Genomic DNA, 22,500 nt, shown 5'->3' on the forward strand with positions numbered 1-22,500 from the left:
TAAGGTCCCATGTTATCCTATGGAGACTGATGGGCTGGGGGTCACTAAGGTCCCATGTTATCCTATGGAGACTGACGGGCTGGGGGTCACTAAGGTCCCATGTTATCCTATGGAGACTGACGGGCTGGGGGTCACTAAGGTCCCATGTTATCCTATGGAGACTGACGGGCGGGGGGTCGTTAAGGTCCCATGTTATCCTATGGAGACTGACGGGCTGGGGGTCGTTAAGGTCCCATGTTATCCTATGGAGACTGACGGGCTGTGGGTCGTTAAGGGAACTTATTTGGATGTGCAGTGCCCTAACCCACATAAAAACCTAGTGAAACGACATTTTCCACAATAGAAACATGATATAAATGGGAAAACGTACTGTTCTAGCTATAAAAATGGCAGAATCATCCACAGTGCATGATATTTCAATAACCGCTTCATGATGACGGCGATTAGTTGTTAACAGACATTCACGAAGACGTATAGCCCAGCAACAATCTATCTAAAATAACACCTTTTGGGAGTACCATTCATGATATGTAGTAAAATATTGAAGTTGTGGGAAGTTTATATGGATTAAACTGTATGTTTCATCCGTCCCCCCATTCTGTTTTAATCGTCCTGACCAGGAGGGACGAATGAAACATGACGGACGTCCCACTTTTGCCGTAATAATTCCTGAACGGTTTTGTTCAAAGCTGAAAATGCAACTGTGTTTGACAGATGACAGGTGTAGGTTGTTAGTGACAAAATATTAGCTTCCAGTGCGATATGATCGCTTTGTAAATTACGTTTGATTAAAAAGTGTTTCAACTGTCCCGGCTCTCCCCAAAAGGAAGAATAAATAAGGAAGGATGGAAAAAGGGAAGGAAGGAAAGAAGGCAGAAGAAAGGAAGTATGTAAAGAAGGTCGGCAGGGAAAGGTGAGTCTGAGATGAACTTTGATGCTGAACTTAACTTTGTTCTTGTCAGTCCTGCAGCATCAGGGCTTTAAAAACACTTAAACTACTCAGCAAAGACATTCATGCTATCCTGGGTAAACCCTGACGAACTTCCAGCAAATTTGAGATTTGCTCTGCAAGTCAGTCTGGCGAAGAGCCCGTTCAAACCCAGGCTGAAGTAATTCAGATAGATGCGCGTCCACGGCTTTCCTCAAAAGACCACGAGGTCGATCACAGATTTACTGATGCCAAAATGGAGAATACGCATCGTTCATACTTTATACAGAGTGAGCAGCAGCTTCTTGTGGAAGTATGATGACGTGAAACACATTATTTGTATAAAAAGAAAAGAAACACGGCCGCTGTAATGAAACAGCGAGAGAAAGCGTAGCAGACGATCACGGACCGACTGAATGTGTTAGCAGCCTAAATATTACCTAGACATTAACTGACCACTGCTCTGAACTGGAACCATCATAATCATACCATTCAAGGATTAGGCTACTAATCATTTGCACAAATTAACAGTTGTACTCTTTGCCTTAAAAGTGAGCAGAAGATAATGTTACTCAGGAAATTTACCATGAAGATCAATTTTCTACAATGCTAGAATATGATGCGTAAATATTAGGGCTGTCAAACTCTTAATTTTTTTTAATCGCTGAATTTCTATAGTTAATCGCGATTAATCACATATTTTATCACATGATTAAAATTCTATTATTTTGCATTTCAGAACAGTTTTTAAGTCCATATTAACAATGTAAAGCCATTCTTACCAGTGGATCTTGATTGGGAATCAAATGAATGCAAAGAAAGTGACTTTATGAACTTGATTTTAAGATTTGTAATTATTTATTTACTGTAAACAAAAGAAAAATGTGTGAATCTGTCATTATTGCACAATTCCTCCAAGTACCTAACTAAAAAACTAACAATCCCTATCCTTACCAGAGTCAATAGTGTTTAGTAACATTTTGGGATTTGGTTTCATCCACAGGTCGGCAAGTAGCACTCTCCAAAATACTGCTCTGCCTGAGTGGGTAGCATGCTAGCGGTAGCATCACGTTAACTGAACTACATGCTTAGCTCCGTAGGTGGTAGCTCAAGCTTGACGTGCTTCGGTGATATTTTAATTCGGCTTTACACAACGTGCATATGGCTTTCGACTTGTCTACGAGCCGTCCGGGAGTTTCTGAAAATAAAAAGCTCCATTCAGAGTTATTGCTGCTGTGTTTCTCCGTCATGCTGCAGCCTGCCGGGTCAAAATAGTAGCCTGTTAGGCACGACGTGAAGCCGAGTGAAGTGTAAAATAAATTAATAAATGCCGGCATGCGATTAATGCGATTTAAAAAATAAAAATCCCAGCTTAATCCCTTATCTTGGTTTTGTGAAACAGGCCCCAGACAACAGACAAAGGAAACACAAAGACTTATGCTGCGTTCATGCCACCTCGGAATGACGTTGTTTTTCCTTCTTCTTCTGTTATATTGCCGTTTGGCATAACAACATGACTGCCACCAACTGTTGGCCGTAGCCGAGAGCATCAGGTGTGTGAAAACCTGGTGAAAACATGGAGGCCACAATAATTTGCTGCTGTTTTCTGCACATCGTCAGGTGTTTGTGTTATCTGCAGGACAACCAACGGGAAAGGACACGGATAAGGTGTTTTATACATGGGCCTCTTTATAAATAATCTGAAACATGTTATGTCTGTATGTTTCTCAGCAGAGGCGTTTGTCCACATTAAACAGTTTATTGTCATTGAAATATGTTCAGTGAACCAAAGTCGCCTCCATCAAACGTCAGCTGTCAACAACGCGTCAACAACTGGGAAACTCGGTTAGCAAAATAAAAAAATAAAAAAAGAGCCCCTCCTTCATGTTTCTCCATAGAGCCCCCCCTACAGGTTTCTCTATAGAGCCCCCCCCCTACAGGTTTCTCTATAGAGCTCCCCCCCTACAGGTTTCTCTATAGAGCCCCCCCTACAGGTTTCTCTATAGAGCCCCTCCTTCAGGTTTCTCTATAGAGCCCCCCCCCTACAGGTTTCTCTATAGAGCTCCCCTACAGGTTTCTCCATAGAGCCCCCCCTACAGGTTTCTCTATAGAGCTCCCCTACAGGTTTCTCTATAGAGCTCCCCTACAGGTTTCTCCATAGAGCCCCCCCTACAGGTTTCTCTATAGAGCCCCCCCTACAGGTTTCTCTATAGAGCTCCCCTACAGGTTTCTCCATAGAGCCCCCCCCTACAGGTTTCTCCATAGAGTCCCCCTACAGGTTTCTCTATAGAGCTCCCCTACAGGTTTCTCCATAGAGCCCCCCCTACAGGTTTCTCCATAGAGCTCCCCTACAGGTTTCTCTATAGAGCTCCCCTACAGGTTTCTCCATAGAGCCCCCCCTACAGGTTTCTCTATAGAGCTCCCCTACAGGTTTCTCCATAGAGCCCCCCCTACAGGTTTCTCTATAGAGCCCCCCTACAGGTTTCTCTATAGAGCTCCCCTACAGGTTTCTCCATAGAGCCCCCCCCTACAGGTTTCTCCATAGAGTCCCCCTACAGGTTTCTCTATAGAGCTCCCCTACAGGTTTCTCCATAGAGCCCCCCCCTACAGGTTTCTCCATAGAGTCCCCCTACAGGTTTCTCTATAGAGCCCCCCCTACAGGTTTCTCTATAGAGCCCCCCCCCTACAGCTTCAGAATAGATTTTTGGCAGCACCTACCGATATGTTTACTCGTGTCTGACTCCTCTCTCGGTCAGTTTCCTCTTCCTCTGTTCCTCCGACAATGCTTTCCTAGCTTTCTGCTTCTTTTTTGCTGTCTCAGCCATGGCAACAGTAGCCGGTTCCTGGATGTGTGCAGTGCCGTGAAGCAGTTTGTTTGTGGGCTACAAACCAACATTTAAGTGTATGCCGCCACATACTGTATCTGAGTATAACAGCATGACCTTGTCATAGTTTTTCTCAATCACTTTGGCACAACATGCACAGAGTAAGTCTTGCAGCTCAAAATATTTTGCATTAATTTGCTATTGAATGGTATTATTATTAAATGCAATTATACACATGTTCATTGTTTAAATCCCTTCATGCAAAATAGAGCAACCAACAATCACAACAACCTCTCACACTAAGAATGCTTTATGCTGCTTTGCAGTTTATTTTCATTAATTAACAACATGCAGTAAATGAACAGAAGAGAAATCTAAATCAGATCAATATTTGGTGTGACCATCCTTTGCTTTTTAAACAGCATCAATTCTCCTAGGGACACTTGCACACAGATTTTGAAGGGACTCAGGTAGGTTGTTCCAAACACCTTGGAGCCTATATCCATCTCTTTATGTAATCCCAGAGAGACTGGATGGTGGAGAGATCAAGGATCTGTAGGAGCCATGCCATCACATCCAGGACTCCTCCAGGGTCAGAGTCAGAGTCAGAGTCACAGTAAGGCTCAGAGTCAAAGTCAGTGTCACTGTCAGATTCACAGTCAGAATCAGAGTAAGAGTCAGTGTCACGGACGAGGCGACCCTTAAGGGCAAAGGCACCGGTAGTGGTTAGACTTGGGCAAGGCTGAGTTTGATCAATAACCCCTTTAAATAATTCACTTGCCTGTTGATGTATAAAGCACAGTCCGCCCCCCGGCCTTTTGTATTGGCTGAGGGCTCTGTTTACATCAGCAATACAGATCAAATGATTATTATTATCTTTAGCTACACACCACTTGGAATGATCACATGTAGTCTTCCACTCAACCTCCCTCTTAACCAGCCTGTTACCCAGATCAGTTTTTACAGATTCAATTTTGATCACTTGACGTTCTCCGCAGTAGGAACCATCGCAATCTTTCTGGCAGCCCCAGGTCTGGACTTTCACATCAGTATTGTATCCGTGTGCAATAGTGAGGTAAAGATCTCCAACTGCAAGAACAACAACATACGAGTCATGTTACAGAAACTGTTCACATCCTGACAGTTCAATGCTGACTGATGTTACACAAAATGCTCCTCCTTCTACATCCTTTACTCAGCAAATCAATACATCTGTTCCTATTGGACTCAGAAGTTTATGTTTGCATTGATGGTGGTTATTACTCATTCTGCAACTTAGTGTTCGGTTTAAGGAAATACATGTTATATTTTGTAGTATATGATTTACTTACACACATAGTTCAATTTGACTAAAACAAATGGTTAGAGGTCACTTTCTAGAGGAAGTGACTTTGCTGAAGCAAATGGGGGCCACTGACTGATTGGCCCCAGCACAGGACTGAACTACCCCCATCACCACGTCTCATGTTACACAGAACATTACTTAACGTCATGTTTGAAGAGAAAATCTTCACAGTGACCATTTTGAGAATTGAGAACTGTCCTCTCCGGGTTCTGCAGGACCCGTCATGATGCTGAATCTTTGATGTAATAAACCTTTTATTATCAAGATCAGTGTCGGCGAATACTTCTTCCATACAGCATCACAGCAACGAGACTAAATATACCACAGTTTAAAACACTAAAGTGCAGTGAATTATGTTCATGTAAAACATTTTAAACGAATGTGACTGAAAATAACAATTTGTTACCAAATTTGTCATCATGTGGCGTCTTTCCTCCTGCTGTAGGTGCAGAAAACAAAAAAACAGTAGAATTGTCAGTTTGTGTAATCTTCTTCACATCTGAGTCAGGTTTTCCTGACATATAGATGGTTATTAAGACGTTTTATTTGAGGCGCAGAGTCTCTGACACTTTGATAAGAACTTTTGGGAGGTTTCCTTTCTGAAGACTATTGAAGCATGAAGTCAGTGAGCTTCAGCAGCTACACACATTTAAATCTATCTGGACTTTTATTTAACCAGTTCTAACCAGTCCCAGGCTGTAATCAATCATTAAGATAAACACACTGATGTTAAACTACAGAACAAGCTGCTCTCATTTCCACAGTAAAATGTCTCTTTTCTTTGTAACTTTGTCTTTACTAAGTTAGGAAATCTGGTTCAAACCATCATGCAGATATCTCACCTTTATACTGTTTTTTAGCAATGGTAACAAACGATGTTCCTCCTGCTGATGTCAGGTCCTGGATTTTGACTTCATTTACTCTTGGGGGCCTTTTGTTATTTTCGGTCTTCCTAAGTTTCTGAAGGTTTTCATGGAAGTTGTTTGGAATATGATCATCAAATGTGAAAGCATTGATGTCCAGCAGGTGTTCACCTTCAAACAGTACAACAAGACAACATTAAAATCATGTTCAAATTAACCACTAAGACCATAAATATGAAGATGTAACTAATAACATTACCTATCTGTTGGAACGTGTTGTAGTTGAATGTTACACAGATAAACGTCTGAGCATTCTTTGCTCCGCTGTCAGGCCAGAACTTATTCTGATCTCTTTCAAAAGGGAACTGTGGTGTGCTGTGTAAGAGCCAGACTCCTGTGGTGGTTTTATCCATCATCACAACTCCTGAAACATCAACAGATAGACAGACAACTATTATAAAAATCCTGACTGTGTTTTTAATATTTCAAACTAACAGATGATAGACTGAGCTCTGTTATCTGACGGAGGGATCCTCCAGCTCCAGATGCTGCTCTGATGTTATTTTTTTTTTTTTTTTATATATATTTTATTTTACCGCAACCACAAGTGATACAAGACAGTCACATAAAGAAAAAAAATAAAAATAAAAATAAGAGAGTTAGTAAAATAAAACTAGCAGTTGCAGTGCGAAATTAAATATTTCATGTGCTTTTTCAGTCACTTTTCAAATTCCTACCCCTATACATATTACTCTAGGCCATTCTTCTTTCAGGTATAATTCTAGTGGGGACCATTCCCTTACAAAAACATCAAGCGTATTTCTTAGCACATGTGATAATCTCTCCAATGGCAAGATGGACATACATTTTTCATACCACATTGTAATATTAGGAGGATCTTCATCTAACCATTTATGTAGTATTGTGAGGCGTGCAGAATACAAAGAGACTCTAAGAATGTACCTGTACCTACGATCCAGTCCCAGTACAAAATGGTATGGATTTACTGGAATATCAAACCACTGATGTTACTTTTAGAGAGTTTTAGCAGTATGAGCCACTCTGCCTTTTGATTTAGTTCACTTGAATGTGTCACTATGATCTGATGTAAACACAGATCTCATCCAAATGATTCAAAGACAGAAGCTGGAGGAGTTGAACAAACAGGAGTCAAAGTTAATTAAAGGGGCGCTATGCAGTTTTTCACTTTTTGCGCGCGGGTTTCTCTATAGAGCTCCCCCTACGGATTCGGAATAGATATTTGGCAATGCTGCCGTAAAACCCCCCCCCCTCCCATCTTCTCCCTCTGGTCATGTGCATTTGTTTTCAAAGAAGCCGGGGAACGCACGGAGCCATGTTCACTCAGGTTTTTCTCTCCCGGGTCCGTAACATTATTCTTTCTTCCTACAATGGCCTGAGAACACCGTCGGAGCAGAAGCAACTAACGTTTGCCGACATCAAGCTGACAAGAAACTCTGTGGCAGATGGAGTTTCTGATCAAAGATACTTACAAGTGCAACAGCAAGAACACCAGGTCAGCATCGGATTTGCACGCTTCTGTTTGTCTCAGTTCTCGCCATTCTGCAAACGCAGCTCCGATGTTTACTCGTGTCTGACTCCTCTCTCGGTCAGTCTGTTGTTTCCTCTTTTTCTGTTCCTCCGACAATGCTTTCCTAGCTTTCTGCTTCTTTTTTGCCGGCTCAGCCATGACAATAGTGTGAAAAACTTCAACGCTACCTTCTTGTTATAGCTAGCTGGTTCCTGGATGGGGGCATGTAGTGGCGTGTATGTGTGCAGTGCTCTGGCAGTGCCATGAAGCAATTTGTTACATCGCGAGACCTGATATCACGCGATACTTCCTGACGCTGAGGCCGGCAGCTTGCTGGCCCAAAGTTGCGAGGGTGGTTTTTCTGCTCACAGGTGCTAGGGGGGAGCGAGACGACCACCATTTAACCCGAAAAAAGTCATATAACCATTCCAATGACTCTGAAGCTGTTCAGTTAAGGTAAATTAAGCGGAAAAAAAACTGCATAGTTCCCCTTTAATAAGATAACAGAGATGTGATGTTATTACATACAAGAAGTATGACATCACACTGAGCAGACTCTGGCCTCTGTGATGAAAACATGATGGAGGTTTAGAGAGATGTTTCCTGTGAAAGTGATGCTTTCTCTACTCACCTTTACTGTGGCCAAACTTTTCTTGAGCATGACATCCTGGAGGTTGATCGCTGTAGGTGATGAATCCAAAGTTGTCTGGCTATAAATGATGCAGAATGAAGAGAAGAAACATTATAATGTTTTAATTATTGGGATGTACGGGACCAATCCAGAGAGGGGAACAGCAAGGTACAAGGGCTGGACTGGGGTAAAAAAATCAGCCCTGGACGTCTGAGACCCAGACCAGCCCACCAACCATCCTCCCACTCCCCTTCAACACCTTGTTTTAACATTCACTAGCCATTTGGATGGTGGACACAAAGTTAATGTTGAACCCTGCATACCAGCCCCTAATACTGTCTCCCAGCCCCAACAACGTCTCTCGCTGGGAAGTCTTGTCTCCTGGGTCTGGATACAGGGATCGCCAGCACCCCACGCAGAGAGGTGAAGGGGCTGGTGGACTCTGCTCAACAACGGGAGCTCCTGGATGTAGCAGTAGCATCACCACGATCAAAACAGTCCTCACAGTGGAGCGTTGTTGTGAAAGAAGGTCGCAAAAAGCCGGGGTCCCTTAAAACAAGCTCATTTGAAACGTGACCAGAGGAATGTGGGAATAATTGGAACTGGTACTGAGAGCAACATTGGAGTGGTGAAAACAAAGTTGGTGAATGTGTTTGCCACTTGGTTTTCTGCCACTCTGGATGCAGACACGCTACGTGAATATTTATTTGAGAAATTGGAGAACGGAACAGTAACGTGTCGAAAGATCGAGTCGGCCCGCAGCAGGTATGGCTCATTTCACATCACCGCTGAATGGAACAATGTTGCTGATATGTACGATCCAAAACTCTTATGTTCGTCGCTATTATGAGGCCCGTGGCCCCAAGGCATTTGGTAGTGAGGTGGGGGATGAACTGAATTGCCATGGTACACCTGCAGCTCCACATGAGAGCCAGCCTGCATAGTAGCTGCTATGATATGAATTAACCTATATAAACATCTGTGTCGTGTCTTATAATGTGCGTGGGCTGCGTGTTGGCCACAGTGAAACTGATAAATCACGCCGTATTGTTGTGGACAAATTGATGGACAGAAGTGACATTAGGTGTGTCCAGGAGACGTTCCTGGCTAAACAAGACCTGGAAGGTCTAAATTCTATACATAGGGACTTTCATGGGGCAGGTGAATCAACAACTGACCTAAGTGCTGAAGTAGTACTATCATTACAACACAGCTCAAGCTTAAACTTGCCAGTAAGAAACTGTGCCCTCTGGTAGCTATATGCTACACAGGTTTTTTTGTTCATGGAGAGTTAACTGATTCTATGCTCTCCAGTTATTAAAGATAAAGTGGGGAAGCTGAACAGCTCAGATAATTACAGGCCAATAGCTCTGGCCAGTGTTATGTCCAAAGTGCTGGAGACAGTTCTATTGTGTAGACTTGAAAAGTACGTCCTGTCTACCGATAACCAATTTGGTTTTAAAGGAAAGCATGGCACTGATTTATGTATTTTTGCACTAAAGGAAATTTTAGAAAAATATAATAGGCAAAATTCCACAATGTTCATGTGCTTCATTGATGCTTCTAAAGCATTCGATCGTGTTAATCATGATAAATTATTTTTTTAAATTGTCTAAAATTGGGGTCCCTGTTTTTTTAATAAGAATCTTGGTTTATTGGTACTCGCATCAGACAATGAGAGTGAGATGGAGGGATGTAACATCTATTCCCTTCCAAGTGACCAATGGTGTCCGCCAGGGCGGACTTCTGTCTCCTTTTCTTTTTAATATGTATATGAATGACTTGTCTTTGATTTTAAATGCATGTGGTACAGGTTGTAGGGTTGGTGACTCACTAATTAATCACCTTATGTACGCAGATGATTTGGTCATTTTTAGCTCATATAATGCTGGTCTCCAACAGCTTCTGAGAATATGCACACAGTATGGTGCTGATTTTGATATGAAATACAATGCCAAAAAGAGTAAGATCATGATTATCAGGAGTAGAGAAGACAGACAGTCAACCTTCCCTGACTTCTGTCTGTCTGGCACTGCACTTAGGGTGTGCAGTGAGATTACATATTTGGGCCATATTATTGCAAATGACCTATCTGATGATAAGGATATCTATAGTCAGCAGCAGAAGCTGTATGCTCAAGCGAGCATGCTGTGTTGTAAGTTTAGCATGTGCTCTGTATCTGTGAAGATCTCACTGTTCAGAGCGTATTGTACACCTTTGTATACTGCCTACCTGTGGTGTCGTTATAAGCAAGGCAGCATTAGAAAACTCATAGTGGCTTATAATGACAGCATGAGGCTGCTGCTGAGAGCTCCAAGAAGCTCCAGTGGAAGCCATATGTTGGTCAGTGTCGGGGTACCTACCTGCTCTGCTGTTTACATAACCTGATGTATAGATTTATGTGTAGCATATCAGAGTCAGAAAATTACTTGATTACTGTTTTAGCTAACCCTGTACACAGTTCTGTCAGATTTACTTCCAGACTGTGGAACCATTGGCGAACATGTCAGTATGTCAGACACTGAACATTGTGGAAGGTTTTGTATTTTTGTATTTTATGTTATACTCTGTGTGTTTTTTTATTGTGATATGGATCCCCCTGGGTCTGAAATAAAGTTTATATATAATACTCTCACTTAGCTGAGTGGTGAGTAAGAGACTATGATAATATCTCACTGAGTCTAAAAGGCTGCCTGGCTCCTGATGGTTAGATGGCTAAAGGTTGAGGGTGGGGCATGTTGTCATCTAGGCCTGGCAAACTCGATTCCTTTTAAGGATTCGGGTTAGTCACTCACCAAACTGATCCGGGTTGTGCGAGTCACTTGAGTCAGTATTGCTAAGTCGCCAAGGAAACTCAGTCCTAGCCCATTGTCTCTAACCACTAACGTAACCTAACGTAGTAGGAAGTTCTGTGGATTCACTCGGTGCAGACTCACTATTTCAGATCTGGTATTTTTGATGGTCTGCCATGTTACCGGCTTTTCTCGAGGAGAAACTATACTCGCTCGTCTGCTACAGATCCACTCATGACAACGTAGCCGGCTAGTTTGACTGACTCGAGAACTCAAGAGCTCATGAGTCCCATGGTCTACCGAGCTTGCAATGTTTCGGACTGTCTGCTCGCCCTAATTGCACTTTAATATACTACATTTATACACCAAACCTACAGTAGGCCTAGGCTACGTGCAGAACATTGTATGTTATTTCATAAGTGAAAGAATGGCTTTTGTTGTGGATTTGCTTTTCACTCGAGGAGAGACTTCACTCACACAGATCCACTCATGACAACATAGGCGGCTGATTCGCGCAACTGACTCGAGGACTCAAGTGCTCATGACTAATGAGTCCCATGGAGCTTGCAATGTTTCCGGCTCTGAGTCTGCGGGTCGGGAAGTTCCTATAACCTGTTATCTCAGACTGTCTCTCTGCTCACTCAGTCGCTTGAGTTGACTTGTGGAGTTGTTGTTGCCTATGAAACTGTACCTTATAAAGCTTTTGGCAGCTAAGATGGCTAGGACTAGTAGTAGCTAATGTTGCAAGAGGTTTGTGTGTGGCGCTGTTATCATTTAGATTGAATTGCAGTAGGACTCAACTGATCCGGGTTAATGATACTAGAGACTCGCGACTCATGGGTTAATTTAAAGACACACAGACAAAGACAAACAGGTTTAGTGTCATCAAGATGTCTTGCATAGTAAACAAGTAAAAAGTCTGTAAGTTAAACTAAAGCTGCATTTTGTACACAGTAAGCAGCTTATGTTAGTGGAATGTGGAAAAATCAGAAAGTTATAGTACTATGTTTGCAAGTGCCTTAGCTTGCTAATACCGGCACTTTGTGGTGTTATTTTCGCCGCCAGTAGGGGCGGGACTTAAATGCGCTCTCTCTCTCTCTCTATGGTAGGATGGAAGTGGGCCATAGTGAGATGTGATTGGCCAGTGTTCAATCATGTGATCTCTCTCCTCTCTGTGGGCCGGTCAGTCAACGACCAAGGATATGAATGGCCAGTGTTCATATGAAAGACACACAAGTGGTCGATCTCTCTTCTCTTAATGGGCTGATCAACAGTCTCAGCCCATTCAGCCCACACAAATAGGCCGGTCCACCGGGAAATCTCCCGGTACTCCCAATGGCCAATCCATGCCTGCAAGGTACCAAATCTACCGCTGCAGATTCATTATTCAATTACATATTTACTCACCTGTTGTGTGTTGAACAGTTTCAACAGAGCACTTTCATTTTTATCAAAATAGAAACAGAGCTGCAGTTTAAACATGATTCTCACCATTGATGTGGTAAATATGGGCCGCAGGGTGTTTGCCAGGACACCGTTAGGATGGTTGATTGGCTTATTGTGATCTGTAGAGGTCTCCTTCTTCCCAGCTGAATCAATGTAAAGATATTCCACACCCGTAGTTCCGATGTTATTCAGTTTGGGTGCCTTGTAGATGATGTACCTGATGATGAGGAGATAAGAAAATGTTAGCTTTTCAAGCTTTTTTTCCACATCATTTTGGACTGTTATTCTCACCATATCTACAGTGTTGGTCATCTTACTTTAAAAAAGTAATTAGTTACAGTTACAAATTACTTCTCCCAAAAAGTAATTGAGTTAGTAACTCAGTTACCACATTGTAAAAGTAATTAGTTACTCAGCAAAGTAACTGACGTTATTTTTTATGTTCTATAACGCTATTACGTTCTGTAACATCTTTAACGTCAAAGATGTTTATATTAACTGATGAATAAAGAATAAAAACTTTAACTTTAATTTCAATGAGCGAGATGTAGTGCCGGTACTTCCAGTTCAAGAACGCTACCTTTGAATTTCCCTGGCTCGTCACCACTGTCGCTGTCTGGTGTTTAGTGGTAGTCAGAGCGTGCAGTGAGACAGCGTGAGCAGGGCATCTGCCCACCCAGCCAATCATCATCGCATTTGCAACGGTGTCATCATCCCCCCCCTGCTCTCTCCAGACTTATGTGTAGCCAAAGCCTACCTCATTCAACCAAATTGTAGTAACGCGCCACTTTACATTCTCAGTAACGATAACAGCGTTGCAACGATGGGAGAAGTAATTCATTAGATTACTCCATTACTGAAAAAATAACAGCGTTAGTAACGCCGTTATACTTAAACGCCGTTACTCCCAACACTGCATATCTGTGTCTAAAATGTTGGAAATTCTAGAGCAGATAATACATAATTAACACTCAAAAAGCTTGAAGACAAAACTTTCTACAGAAGTCCAACTACAACCATTAGACCTGAGAGAAGTCATTTAGTTAGTTTTGATGCTCACATTGATTTAACATTAATTTGGCTTTCACTGCAAATACTCATTGTTTTCATGGTGGATTAATGTGTGGATTACTGTCAGGATGAATGGATGAGTTGTTCTGTCTCTAAAATGTGGATCAGTGTTTCCCAAAAAGACCAAGATAACGTCCTCAAATGTCTTGTTTTGTCCACAACTCAAAGATATTCAGTTTCCTGTCCCAGAGGAGAGAAGAAACTACAACATGTTCACATTTAACAAGCTGACATCACACAAGTTTACCTGTTTTATCATAAAACATGACTCAAACTGGTTAATGGATTATCAGAATAGTTGGAGATTAATTTAATAGTTGAGGACTAATCCATTCATCTCTGCAGCTGTTGGCCAAACTGGACCTGTCAGCTTTTGTAATGTGAAGATTGTCTTTCTCTTACATGATGTTTAATTCAATTTATTTGGGGTTTGAACTGTTTGTTAGGTTTAAGTCTAGTATATTGGCCCTGAAATGCAGAGACAGAGCCTGGCGTGAGTTCAGTCTCCGGGCTGACTGCAGATAAGAGAGGTTTTTGTGATCCGTCCACACCAAAAAAGGATGAGAGGAGCCCTCCAGCCAGTGCCTCCACTCCTGAAGTACCACAGCTGGAAGTTCCCTGTTGCCGACATCATATTTCCTCTCCGCAGGTGTCAGCCAGCGAGAGAAAAAGGCACAAGGGTGCAGTCTGCCGTCTGTAGGGCAGCGTTGAGAAAGAACCGCACCGCGTTCTGAAGGTCCAGAAAAGTGAAAAATATTGTCAATCGTTGTAGTTTGTGAGTGTTGTCTCACCATTCCACTTCTCCGTTGTTGTTGTCTCTGCAGGTCACTTGTCCGTCAGCGCTCCAGCAGAGCAGACTGACTGTCAGGAAAATCCTCCACATAACTCCCTAAAACACACAGTTACAGCAACAGTTACACCACACATTCACTGGGCTGGAAGTTCACATCTTCCTGTTTCAGGGATGGACATTAACTTAACTTTTTCTACCAGTTACTTTTGTTTTTGTTTTTAACCAGCAAGTGTGTGACTGCATTTGAAAAATAATACAAGATCTACAATACTCAAGCACGCTTATCGCATAAGTTAAAGTCTTAATAAAAAATACTAACATTCTCTCTTTCTCTCTAATGTACACACACAGCAAAACATTCCTCCACCCAACACTGATCCCCAATCCTAGCTCCATTCTGATCTTTCACTGGTTCATCTTTCCCCACGTCATACTTTATCAGATCATACTACAACAGGAGCTACACCAAAGAGAAGGAACCATTGTTTGGGCAGTGGCATTACAACTTAAAGTCCCCTCTCCAGACACATTTTAAAGTATGCAAACTACTCTTTTATAATCTTTTTTGATTATTTTTGGTTTACCCCCATAAAAAGTAAAATTAAAGTCTGAAATGGGCTGCAAGCATCAACCCTTTCTCCCTCATCAGACTGATCTCAATAATTTATATTCATTTTAATTTATACTGTTTATTGATCCCCAGTGGGGAAATTACAATTTACACTCTGTTAGAAATCACTACACACAGGCCTGAAATACACATACATGCTCAGGACCTATTCATGCACAAATGGAGAGATGTCAGAGTGAGGGGGCTGCCAGTGCTGGACCAGCACCCTGAGGAAGCGGAAGTGATAACATTATATTTGTTTGCTTCACCTGTTCACCTGGTATGCGCTGTGCACAAGCCATTCTTGCATTTTGTTTTGTTGTGCATGATCAAAAAACATCCCCCTTTTTTCCCAAATCAATCATTGTCTCCACCCACCTTAGTGTATATATACTATACTTTCCTTGTTTCCCTTGTCAGTTGCCAGGTTGTTGCAGTACCTCGTGTCTCACTCTCCAGCGGTATTCCTAGTGTCTCTTCCCTGTGTTTTTGTATGATCTCTTGCCTGCCTTTGACCATGTTTTTGCCTTCTGTTTTTGTACCTTTGTACAACAAACACCATTACCGTTTACATCTGCTTCGAGTCGTGCTTTTGGGTCCACTGAGTCCCGTGACAGAAGGTATGAAAGAATCTCTGTTTAGTTATTAAACTGTAAACCCAAATGCTAAAATTAGTTAAAGCTGAAGTTGTTTTTATCTTATTCTATTTATAATGTACCAGATGCATTAAAGGCATTTTATATACTGTATATTTTGTAGATGAAATAACCAATACTACTACATTACTTAAAACTCTATAGTTTTAACATTATTTATATCCTATTTTATTAACAGAACGAATCAACAGCTCATGTAAATAACATATTAGAATCATTGAATCAATATTTTTTGGGATCGGTAGAACCAATACAGTATATATGTACAGTATATAGTTATGTCAAATACATTTTTCTCATGCATTTAAATCTGGTGCATCTCCTGACCTCTGGCATTATAACATCAGAGGCGTCTGTATGTGGGAACTTCTCTCTAGACTCCATCTTTAGAAACATAAGTACTTTTAAATGCTCGACCAACAACACAACAACACTGGACCGACTGGAGTTAGAGGTGTTAAACATGTCACCTTAATGGCCATCTATCAAACCTAATTAACACTTTACTACTTCTTCTTTTCTTTAGTTTTTTAGGGACACCTTTGAGAGGCCTGTTGGTCTCAGGAGCAGAGCAGCAGCTGATGTAACAAACAGGAAGACTGATTCAGAACCATCAACCTGTGATACATACCTGTGTTTTTAAAGTCCAGGTCAACCCAGAAAGAGGTCCAGAGAAATGGATCTGAAGTTCCTGAAGCTTGGTGACGCAGCGACTACAGAAACTGTCTGGAAGAAAGAAAATAATAAATTATATAATGTACAGTAGTAGGTTCGTATGTTCAGTTATTAGTTATACATACATTTTCAAATACATTCATATGGTTCATACTGAATATGCATATTTAGTCTGCTTTTCGTATTATATATTCTACTAATACACTGCATATATCTATATTATTCTTACTACCATTATAATGTTACTGCTACTACATTGCACATATCTGTACATACATATATATACTGTTCATACATTGTTCATATTACATAGCCATATTTATTCTGCTCTTATAAAGGTAACTGCTAATACACTGCACATATTTATATTTAATTTATATTACTCTAAACCACCTTCTGTAAACCAACTGTATACTACTGTCTACACTGCAATATACTTCTTGTCCTGTCTATACTTTGTATATCGTATTGCAGTTTTCTGCTCTTTTTACACTTCTGGTTGGACGCAAACTGCATTTCATTGTCTTGTCTTTGTACTTGTACTCTGCACAATGACAATAAAGTTGAATCTAATCTAATTTCCCTCGTGTATTTATGTCTGGTATTACCTCCTGATTGTATTATTTTAAAGTATTTCCAGTTTCAAAGTGTTCTTACCTGTGTTGCTGGTCTGTGATGTAGAGGAGGCAGAGATCAGTTTATATATCAGCAGAGAGGGAGGACACTCGGTGGTCACGGGATTTCACAGAAACAGTTTGACTTCAAAATAAGTAAATAAACTAAAAACAGGAGGGTAAGAGAGGACACTCGGTGGTCACGTGATTTCACAGAAACCTTTTTTCATTTTTTTATTCTTTATTGTATAATAGTGATACAAACAATCAATGCACAATGTATTTGTACATTTGTCAAAAAAGGGTTGACAGCTTTGAGGTAGAGACATTATATACAACAAAACAAATAAAGATACCGTCCAGTAGGGAATGTAAGTCCCACAAATAAAAGAGTCTCTTGGTGTTTTCCTTTGTCATGTATTGAAGAGATGTAGCAATAAAAAATATTCCAGTTTTAATTGACATTTCGTTTAATGGCTGTAGCAGTATACCTTTAGATTGAAGCCAGCATTGAAAAGACAGCCACAATTCATTAATGGGTTCACACTGAAAGAGAAATGTTCAACTGTCCCAATATTGCTCTCACAGAAAACACAGGAGTTACTTTCCCAATTAAATTTTACATGTAGGAAGTGATTCGATGGATAAATATTTAATATTTTAAATGTCACTTCTTTGGCTTTTGGTAGGAGAGGATACGATAAGTAAAATTGTGTTTATAAATCAAATTCCAATAGAGGAGAACTTGCTGATGAAAATCTGATAACTTTGTTGGCAGTTTACATAGATCATGCTCTGCTCTCGCACCCCCCTATTGCATTACTACAATCCCTTACCTCCATAATCACGGCCCATTGCATATTTGCACATGTGCACATCTTCACCTGCCTTGCTATCATATTCTGTTTATGCCCTTTTGCACTATTCATCCACCCAGGTACGCTCAACTGTCACTTCCTCCAACCTTTGTTGTCACACAATTTTTGTACACCACAATCTGCACTACAAGTATAGTACCATCCTGCTCGTGAAGTCTCAGGGGTATCGGGGAAAGGCATAGTCTCTGAAGTGCTGGGCAACGGCAAATTCTCTGGGGCCGCGGTCAATGAAGACACTGGGAGAACGGTCAGCGCAGACTCTGGGAGGTCAGTCAACGTAGACTCTGGGAGAATGGTCAGCTCAGGCTCTGGAACTCTGGTCCGCTCTGGCTCTGGCACTGGAACGCCGGTCCACTCTGGCACTGGAACGCCGGTCCACTCTGGCACTGGAACGCTGGTCCACTCTGGCACTGGAAGAGTGGTCATCGGAGACTCTGGACGGCTGGATGTATCCAGAGGTTCTGGAAGGCTGCACGTCAACAGAGGTTCGGAAGGCTGCATGTCAGCGGAGGTTCAGGAAGGCTGCACGTCAGCGGAGGTTCTGGAAGGCTGCACGTCAGCAGAGGTTCTGGAAGGCTGCACGTCAGCTCAGGAACAATGGTCAACTTGGACTCGGGAAAACTAGCAGACTCAGGAACAGTAACACTGGTCAGCACGGACTCGAGGTCGCTGGAGACCTCTGGCTCAGAACCACTGGACAGCACAGGCTCAGGTCCGCTGAACAGCACGGACTCAGGTCCACTGAACAGCACGGACTCAGGTCCACTGGACAGTATGGGCTCTGGTCCACTGGACATCTCGGGCTCCAGTCCACTGGAGAGCGATTGAACCAGTGCATGGCGTCGGGAACCATGTGGACCACGTCCTCTCTTGCGGCCTCCACGGTTCCCAGAAAATATGGCCAGACGCGACCCTTCAAAAGACTGCTCAGGGGAGCTGCAGAAAGGCGAACTGGACCGAAGCTTATCAGCTAATAATCTAGCGGCTTCGGCCTCCTCAGTCTGTCTAGCACATTTAGCTAGGTTCTGGAAAACAGTCACATAAGTCTCTGGCTCACTATCAGGCAGAGAAACGACAGGACTAGGTAAAGTGGACAGAGGAGCAGGCTGGTTAAAAAACAGAGATCCTGTAGTCACAATGCTAGCAGGCCGAGAAGTAGGCAGGCTAGTGGTAGCTAACTGGCTCGGAATATAACGAGGAACTGGCAAGGGAGGTAGCTGACTGCTAGAGGGCTGGAGAGAAGATAACCTGTTAGCATTTTGAGATGAAGGATCACAGCAAGGGGTCTCTAGGAAGTCCTGTATCCACTCAGGCAAGGAGCTCCTGAGCCAGGGCCGAGTGGATACCTCACGGTGGGCTAACCTAAGAGCTGCCTGTTTCACCTCCCAACTAGGTGCTCTCTTCCACTCTCCAAAAGCACACATAAGAGTGTAGGTCAAATCATAAAGTTCATCCTCTAAATATTCCGCTGGGTCCGTCATGGTCGGATCATTCTGTCACGGTTTGTCAGGAAAGGTTTGGACCCAAGTGCAGTTTAGAAGGTTTATTAAATGAAAATGAAGTACATACCAAAAATCCAGAAAGCAACAGGCAAAAACAAATTCCAGAAACGCAGAACGGGATCGCAAAACTGGAAATCAGAGATGAACGGTAACTCCTGACACGAACACACAGCAACAGAAAAACAATGATCCAACAACAGACAAAGAAAACACAGAGACTAAATAAAGGTAAATACCAGGTAACGAGGACTAACAAGGGACAGGTGACACTAGGCTGGGCAAACAGGTGAAACACATAAGGGTAATCACCAGGGAGGGAAACACAGGAAGTAAAATAGACAAGACAGAAAACAGACTATCAAAATAAAACAGGAAACAGAACACACAGACATGGGAAAACAAGACAGGAACTACAGCTAGACAAGACAAGGGAGGAAACACGGGCTACCACAGAAAACAGGACAAATAAACAACAAAAACAGGAAACAAGAACAGAACCTAAAAACCAACAGAAACACAAACTCAAAACCATGACAGTATAATAAAGATTTAATAAAAAAAGATTTAATAAAAAAGTTGTAATGTTGTTACTTATATACAGTCTATGGTTACAAATCGCACATGGACATTGTTAGTTTTCTACTACGTAATTATGCGCATGCACAGAACGGATCTTACAGGCGGTACTGGCCAATAAATGCTATTGAAGGGCGGGTCTTGGTGTGGCGGGAGTAACTTCCGGGTCACGAAAAAAATACCAATGTAAAATTAAAGAATACGACTTATACACACGTATTTTAATTTCCGAGTTCCATCTACAAATACATCAAAGACAATCGGATAACGAGATTGTTTTTCGTTTTCCGTTTTTTAATATCAAAACAAAAAACGAATAATGGGTTGTTTTCCGTTTTTTGTTTTCCTATTTACTAATGGTAATTGGGAAACTGGCCGTTTTTTGTTTTTGTTTTTTTCCTTTCAAAACGAAAATCCGTTGGCCACCAAGTACACGGACCGATTTTATATTTCTCTACTCTTTTACAAACATTTTCTCTCTCTCTTTTAATTCTTTGTTCCTGGTGACAGTTATACTCAAGTATTTGACTTGTGATTTAACCTTTATGTTACAAATTACATGAGCCGGTTGATCATGTAAATCTTGGACAGGTACCATGTTCCAGAGCTACATAACTGTTAATGTCACTATATAACATGCCAATTAAATCTATACATTTTCCAAATTAAATCTATACTATTTCCAAATTTCCAAAGTTTTTTTTAAAATAAATGGGTGATCCACCGAATCAAAAGCTTTGTAAAAATCTAGAAATAAAATAAATCCACTCTCTATAAACAGATGACTGTAATCAATCAAATCTAAAACCAGTCTTATGTTATTGTGGATAGATCTTCCACCAAGAAACCCAGACTGAGTTTCATGTATTATCTGGGACAAACCTAATTTGAGTCTAGCTGCAATACATCCAGACAGAAGTTTATAGTCTGTGTTGAGTAATGTAACCCCACATTTCCACTGGATGCAGAACGTCTGCGGACCGGCTCCGCTGCGGAACGGCTGCGTGCTCCGCCGTCCGTCAACACCCACCAGGTCTGGATTTGTTGCGTAACGGCTGCGGCCAGCCGACCACGAGATCTCGCGAATTCACGTATGTTTGCGCGATATAACAGGATGTAGTTTCTATAAACAGAACCACAAAACCACCACCAGTTAGTTTCCATCCAGAGGAGTAGAGGGGAAACTACTCTGAGCTGTGTTTTCAAGGTGTAGTGCAGGGAAATATGATCCGCCGTGAGCACGCTGGATTTTATTTTGAAAAGTAACCGGATGTTTTATTTTGTTTCTGTGCTCGACTTCCTGTCCCCACTATCTGCCGTGTGCTGAATTGCTGCGGAGCTCTCCGGCATCCGTCAAAAATAGAAGCTCTGGTATCTGGTCCGGAGGGCTGGGACTGACGGAGCTGGGACGGAGTCGGGACGCAGACGTTCTGCAGTCAGTGGAAATACACACACTGACTTTAATGGAAACATAATGACCTTGTTTCATAATTGGCATCAATTCTCTTCTCTCTATACATTGTTGTAGTGCCTTGAACAGCATATTTCTAATATTCCAAAAAAACGTATAAAAGCTAGCGGTGAGTCCATCAGAGCCAGGGAATTTGTTTAATGACAATTTCAAATTAAAAGCATCTAATTCTTTTATTGTTAAATCTTTTAAATACATCATCAATGGTTGGTATGAAATTTATAATTTTGTCAAAGAAGCTATTGGAATCAGTACAGGAGTATGCAGATGTATAGAGCTTACTGTAAAAAGTGAAAACTTAATTTTCTATTACTTTAGTTTGATTACATTGTGTTCCATCTATCAGCTTCTTATCGCCTTCTTTTCCTGTCTTCTCTTTTCTAAGTTGTAAAAATATGAAATGTTTTTTTTTCTCCCTCCTCAATCCATTTAGCTCTTGACCTTACAAATGCACCTTGGGCTCTTTTAAGATATATGTTGTGCTTGTAATTTCATTAGTTTTTCCTTGACTTCACTACTCAATTCAGGCTTACTACAACACTGACTGATCTGATTTCACAGAAACAGTTTGACTTCAAAGAAATCAAGTAAATAAACTAAAAACAGGAGGTGAAGAGAGGACACTCGGTGGTCACGTGATTTCACAGAAATGCAGGGCCGGAGTGGGACTCATTTTCAGCGCTGGAGTTTTCGGCCCACTTCACGACTAAAAAATAATGTCATTAAAACATTAGTATATAAGTCTGCAACAGCACACTGTTCTCTACAGCCTTGTAATTCAGTGTATTTTTGTTAAATATCATTTCCAATTCAGTGCAAACAGTGTTGTATAATAATGTAGATTTATTAGAAACGTTCCTCACAGTATACTTTACAACACCATGTAATGTTCATCAATATCAGAATCTATTTTCTGTGCAAATAAGTGTTCACAGACATCCAAACGTTGAAATGAAATAAAATAATAAAAATATAAAATAAAAAGAAAATAAAGACTTTCTAATGACACCATCATCTATTTTTTACTTTGTATATTATTTCACGATCCCTGGTCTCCGGGGTGAAAGTCCTGTGTTGTTTGACCCATCCACCCCCCCGACCAACCTCCCTACGCGGATTTTCATCTCATACTACTCGCTACGGTAGTTGTGCTGTGATCACGAAAGATGCTTCCCATTGAAATACGTAAGCTTAAAAAAACTTGCTGACCACCACGAAAAAAACAAGATAAATGTGTCCGTGTACATGAATCAATAGATTAAATAATGTGATCAT

General features: G+C 41.5%; 2 protein-coding genes across 2 annotated transcripts in view; both read right to left on the reverse strand.

Annotated features, from left to right (window-relative positions):
* The window catches only part of LOC116064118, a 34,249-nt gene extending 18,032 nt beyond the window's left edge, over positions 1 to 16,217 (reverse strand). Inside the window, exon 1 of the mRNA XM_035991205.1 lies at positions 16,192 to 16,217. The gene's annotated coding sequence lies outside the window, so the exon portion shown is untranslated. The remainder of the gene's footprint in view (positions 1 to 16,191) is intronic.
* Positions 4,058 to 16,892, reverse strand: LOC118492942 (deoxyribonuclease-2-beta-like). Its single transcript, XM_035991204.1, has 9 exons — positions 16,842 to 16,892; positions 16,141 to 16,235; positions 14,242 to 14,339; positions 12,425 to 12,596; positions 8,142 to 8,220; positions 6,221 to 6,385; positions 5,941 to 6,132; positions 5,505 to 5,537; positions 4,058 to 4,842 (listed from the first exon to the last, which is right to left on the reverse strand). The coding sequence occupies exons 3-9, from the start codon at positions 14,331 to 14,333 to the stop codon at positions 4,250 to 4,252; spliced, it is 1,326 nt and encodes a 441-aa protein (XP_035847097.1). The 5' UTR covers positions 14,334 to 14,339; positions 16,141 to 16,235; positions 16,842 to 16,892; the 3' UTR covers positions 4,058 to 4,249.
* Between the last annotated feature and the right edge of the window lie 5,608 nt (positions 16,893 to 22,500).

The sequence above is a fragment of the Sander lucioperca genome, chromosome 14 (genome assembly GCF_008315115.2).
Source record: "Sander lucioperca isolate FBNREF2018 chromosome 14, SLUC_FBN_1.2, whole genome shotgun sequence".
NCBI classification, from domain to species: domain Eukaryota; kingdom Metazoa; phylum Chordata; class Actinopteri; order Perciformes; family Percidae; genus Sander; species Sander lucioperca.

Bases quoted from the DNA above. Each gene is read 5' to 3' on its own strand.
- LOC118492942 (XM_035991204.1), bottom strand. From the start codon at position 14,333: ATGTGGAGGATTTTCCTGACAGTCAGTCTGCTCTGCTGGAGCGCTGAC. The intron at 6,133-6,220 runs GTAATGTTATTA...TACTGTTTGAAG, and splicing joins CAACACGTTCCAACAGATAG to GTGAACACCTGCTGGACATC. The intron at 4,843-5,504 runs GTAACAAATTGT...TTGTTCTTGCAG, and splicing joins GCCACATGATGACAAATTTG to TTGGAGATCTTTACCTCACT.